The sequence below is a fragment of the Cynara cardunculus genome (genome assembly GCF_001531365.2).
Source record: "Cynara cardunculus var. scolymus isolate 2C chromosome LG 16, CcrdV1, whole genome shotgun sequence".
Taxonomy (NCBI): domain Eukaryota; kingdom Viridiplantae; phylum Streptophyta; class Magnoliopsida; order Asterales; family Asteraceae; genus Cynara; species Cynara cardunculus.
In genome coordinates this window covers 19,389,924-19,394,146 of record NC_037543.1, presented here as the reverse complement: position 1 = coordinate 19,394,146, position 4,223 = coordinate 19,389,924, and the positions used below count along the sequence as shown (strand labels likewise).

General features: G+C 35.9%; 1 protein-coding gene across 1 annotated transcript; it reads left to right on the top strand.

Moving 5' to 3' along the window:
* The first annotated feature begins 200 nt into the window (after positions 1 to 200).
* Positions 201 to 3,081, top strand: LOC112529175 (pectinesterase 2-like). The gene is made up of 2 exons (XM_025140294.1): positions 201 to 1,068; positions 2,201 to 3,081. Exons 1-2 carry the CDS (start codon positions 201 to 203, stop codon positions 2,884 to 2,886), a joined length of 1,554 nt encoding a protein of 517 aa, XP_024996062.1. The 3' UTR covers positions 2,887 to 3,081.
* Positions 3,082 to 4,223: the final 1,142 nt, after the last annotated feature.

The window sequence follows — 4,223 nt, the reverse complement described above, 5'->3', positions numbered from 1 at the left end:
AATTTTTAAATAATTACAAAAATATATATAATTACTGACTCGTTAGCTTTTGTAGAAAAGTAGGAAACTTGGCACAGCTCGTTTTGGACCAAATCAGCTGATTCATATATGAATAGTGTTCGATTCGATTGCTATATAAACCCTCCATTAGAATCCCAATTAAGAACCATAAAGACCATCTCAACTCAAACCTGCAAACTATGAAGATCATCATCTTTCCATTTTTAGCAACCCTAATTTCTTGTTTCCTTTCTTCTGGTGTTTATGGTTACACCAAATCGGAGATCAGTTCATGGTGCAGCCAAACACCACATCCAGAATCTTGTGAGTATTTCTTGGTCGCAGGAAATCAAAATTCCGGTCCGGTGACCCAAAAACCAGACTTCATAAAAGCGTTACTAAAGATCACCCTCGATCGAGCCAAACATGCCGAGTCGAATACTAAAGGGCTCGGCACGAAATGCCGAAACAAGCTCGAAAAAGCTGCATGGGAAGATTGCATCGAGCTTTACGACAACACGGTCGAGCGGCTCAACATGACGGTCGATCCTCGTAAAAAGTGTAGCCAATACGAGATGCAAACGTGGCTCAGCACAGCCCTCACTAATCTCGAGACGTGTCGGGCTGGGTTCGAGGAGCTCGGCGTTGGCGGCTACTTGTTGCCGCTAATGAAGAATAATGTGTCGGCTTTGATCAGCAACACGTTGGCGATGAACAAAGGCGGATCTCCGCCGGAGACTTACCCGAATGGGTTCCCTAGTTGGGTGAAACCCGGTGATCGGAAGCTGTTACAATCTTCGAGTCCAGGTTCTCAGGCGAACGTTGTGGTGGCTCAAGATGGTTCCGGGAACTATAAGACGGTGGGAGAAGCGGTTGCCGCCGCCGGAAAAAGGTCCGGCAGCGGAAGGTATGTGATATATGTGAAGGCAGGATCTTACAACGAGAATATCGAAATTGGGACCAAATTGAAGAATATAATGCTGGTTGGAGATGGTATCGGAAAAACTATCATCACCGGAAGCAAAAGTGTTGGAGGAGGTGCCACCACCTTTAAATCAGCCACCGTTGGTAAGCACAATTAATGTTTACTTTTAATTAGGTGCGGTAATGTTGGGTTGACAGGGTTGAATATATTTTAACAATCTAATCTAATGTTTACGGTTTAAAAAAATCTTAACCCAATCCAATCCAAATCAAAGTGCAATCCAACCCAACCCGTATGGTTTGGTCGGGTTGATACTTTGGTACATTAAAACATTCTTCTAACATTGAATGTGTTATTTCTTTACTTATAATTTTTTTTTCATCATCAACCATTTGAAACAACTTATCCATGTTTCTTATATATATCACATTCAGTTAATTTTCTCAATTTACATATATATGTTTACAGTTACTAAACATATATACGAAGGAGTTATATAAAGATGTGAATAGATTAAAAATATGTATATATAAAAAGCATATATGATAGTATAATTGTCTAATGTATATATTAATAGAATTTCAACAATCAAATTAAATCTAAGAAATAAAAGGATATCGGGTTCATCGGGTTGGATTGGGTTCAAATAATTGTAACTCAATACTTACGGTTTGACAATTTTACAACTCGATTAGACATTGGGTTGCTTCGGGTTAGGTTATTTCATGTTGGTTTGGGTTGGGTTGATCGGGTTAGTCGGGTTTTTGAGCACCCCTACTTCTAATATAAAGCGTACTATTAACAACTTTATACGACATTATTTGAAAAATTGTCCTATAAAAAAATGAGTTTATAAGGCGCTTTCTCAAAAGTGTCCTATAAAATTGTTAATACGAGACTTTGTATTAAGAATGTTATAAAAAACTTGTTAAGACGCCTAAAAGTATCATATAAATTTATTACACTTTTAGATATGACGTTTTATATTTTGGTCCTATAAATTAAGTCTTATAAAGCAATCTATTGGGACGCTTATAATTTGGAGGTGTCCTATAAACTCAATTTTGTTGTAGTGTTTGACCTCTTTTTGTACAAGTTATCTACTAAAATTCAGTTTGACTTTTATCATGCTTTCTATTCAAAGGTTTAGTTTGTCACAATGAAAACGATTGACGCAAATAATATAAGATATTGACGTAGTTATAAATATAAACTATGTAACGTTTACACACCGATGTCGATATTTATCGTAAAATTTTGTTTCATGTTAATTAGCTGTGGTGGGAGACGGATTCATTGGTCGTGGCATCACTTTTCGAAACACGGCGGGCCCACAAAACCATCAGGCGGTGGCGTTGCGAAGCGGCTCTGATCTCTCAGTGTTCTACCAGTGCAGCTTTGAAGGTTACCAAGACACGCTTTACGTCCACTCTGATAGACAGTTCTATAGAGAATGTGACATATACGGCACCGTTGACTTCATTTTTGGCAATGCTGCCGTCGTGCTTCAGAATTGCAACATTTACGCCCGTAAGCCTCCCAACAGGACCAACACTGTGACCGCACAAGGCCGGACCGACCCGAATCAGAACACGGGAATCTCGATCCATAATTGTCGTGTCACGGCCGCGTCAGACCTTAAAGGGGTCGGGGGCGTTAAGACGTATCTTGGTAGGCCATGGAAGCAGTATTCGAGAACCGTGTTCATGAAATCAAACCTAGATAGCATAATCGACCCTGCAGGCTGGATGCCATGGAGTGGTAATTTTGCGCTTGATACTTTGTACTACGGAGAATATCTGAACACAGGCCCGGGTTCATCAACCGCCAACAGGGTTAAATGGAAGGGTTACCGTGTGATCACTAGCAGCACTGAGGCAGCAAGGTTCACCGTTGGAAACTTCATCGCCGGTGGATCATGGTTGCCGTCAACCAACGTACCGTTCACTTCGGGCCTATAATTCGCTCGTTCGACATATAAAAATACAATTGATATGTTTTGATAATTGATTATTAATTACATGTTTAACGATATAAAATAAATGGTTGGTGACTCAAAAGTCCAACATCATACCATGGTGAATTATGTCACATTGTATTCTTTATACTTTGTATTGTATGTACCTTTAGTGTAAAAGAATTTTGGCTCTTATTCTTTATGGAATATTTGTTATATTTTGAATAATAAATAAATAACAAAAAGTTTTCTAATTGTGTTGTTGTTTTGGTCCATTTATGAAATAATATTGTTATTTTTTAAGTATATAATATTTATATACGATAAATACAATAAATAAACTCATATATCTTCTTCATCTTTGGTGAGGTTTGAACTCTTGATCTCCTAAGAGGCCGAATACTACGATACCCTTTTATTAAATTATTTAGTTTTTTGGTTTTTTTTTTCATTCCGATGAATATGTAGTATTTTATGAAATCAAATTTTGCTCATCACTGACATAATACATGGAAAAATTTCATGTTGAAATAATCAGTCGGTAAAAAGTAACGATCAATGAAAAGCAAATAATGGTTGATAAGTTCAATTTGTAATATGTTCTGAATTAAGTTTATACTTAAAAAAATGAATCATAAAACGTTAAAACCATTAGTTATTGATAAATTAATGACAAATTTCCGAGTGGTATATTCATCCTTAAACGTTAATTTCTCTCCTTAATCACAATAATTAACAACAGTAATTTGTATTTGTGATTTATATCAAGTACATGATATAATAACGGAGATTTACCATTTCTTATAACATTATTTTTACGTTGATGTCTCTACTTATAATTCTTATCTTTTCGTCGACGTATTCTTATCTTCATTCTAGATTTCGTTGGTATTTATTGAGCAATCGTTGATCGTGCTATTTTACCTTTTTAAAAAGTAAATTGAAAGAATCTTCAAAAACGCGCTTAAAATTCCCGAAAACAATAGCATCCGAAACTCTTATACAACTTCGGTTGGAATGATAATTTTGAAAAAAATATTACCGATGTTTTAAGTAATCGATGATATACATGAATGTAGAAATTCACGTAATTTGTATTTCAACTTGGACCAAATAAATCATACCAAAAAAGCGTATGTGATTGTGATTAGTCTATCAAAGGCTAATTGTGGTTTGATACTTATTCGTTATTCACAATGAATAAGCCAACTTTATCGATGAATAGTATCATTGATTAGTCATCACAAATAACTTGACTTTCATATCATTTTTCAAAAAGATCAACATTACATTCATTGGTCGTTATACCTTAATGACAAAACCTTTCGTTTCAATGCTTCC

Excerpts from the sequence above, each read along its gene's own strand:
- LOC112529175 (XM_025140294.1), top strand. The coding sequence starts at position 201 with ATGAAGATCATCATCTTTCCATTTTTAGCAACCCTAATTTCTTGTTTC. Across the intron at positions 1,069-2,200 it reads CTTTAAATCAGCCACCGTTG|CTGTGGTGGGAGACGGATTC; the intron begins GTAAGCACAATT and ends CATGTTAATTAG.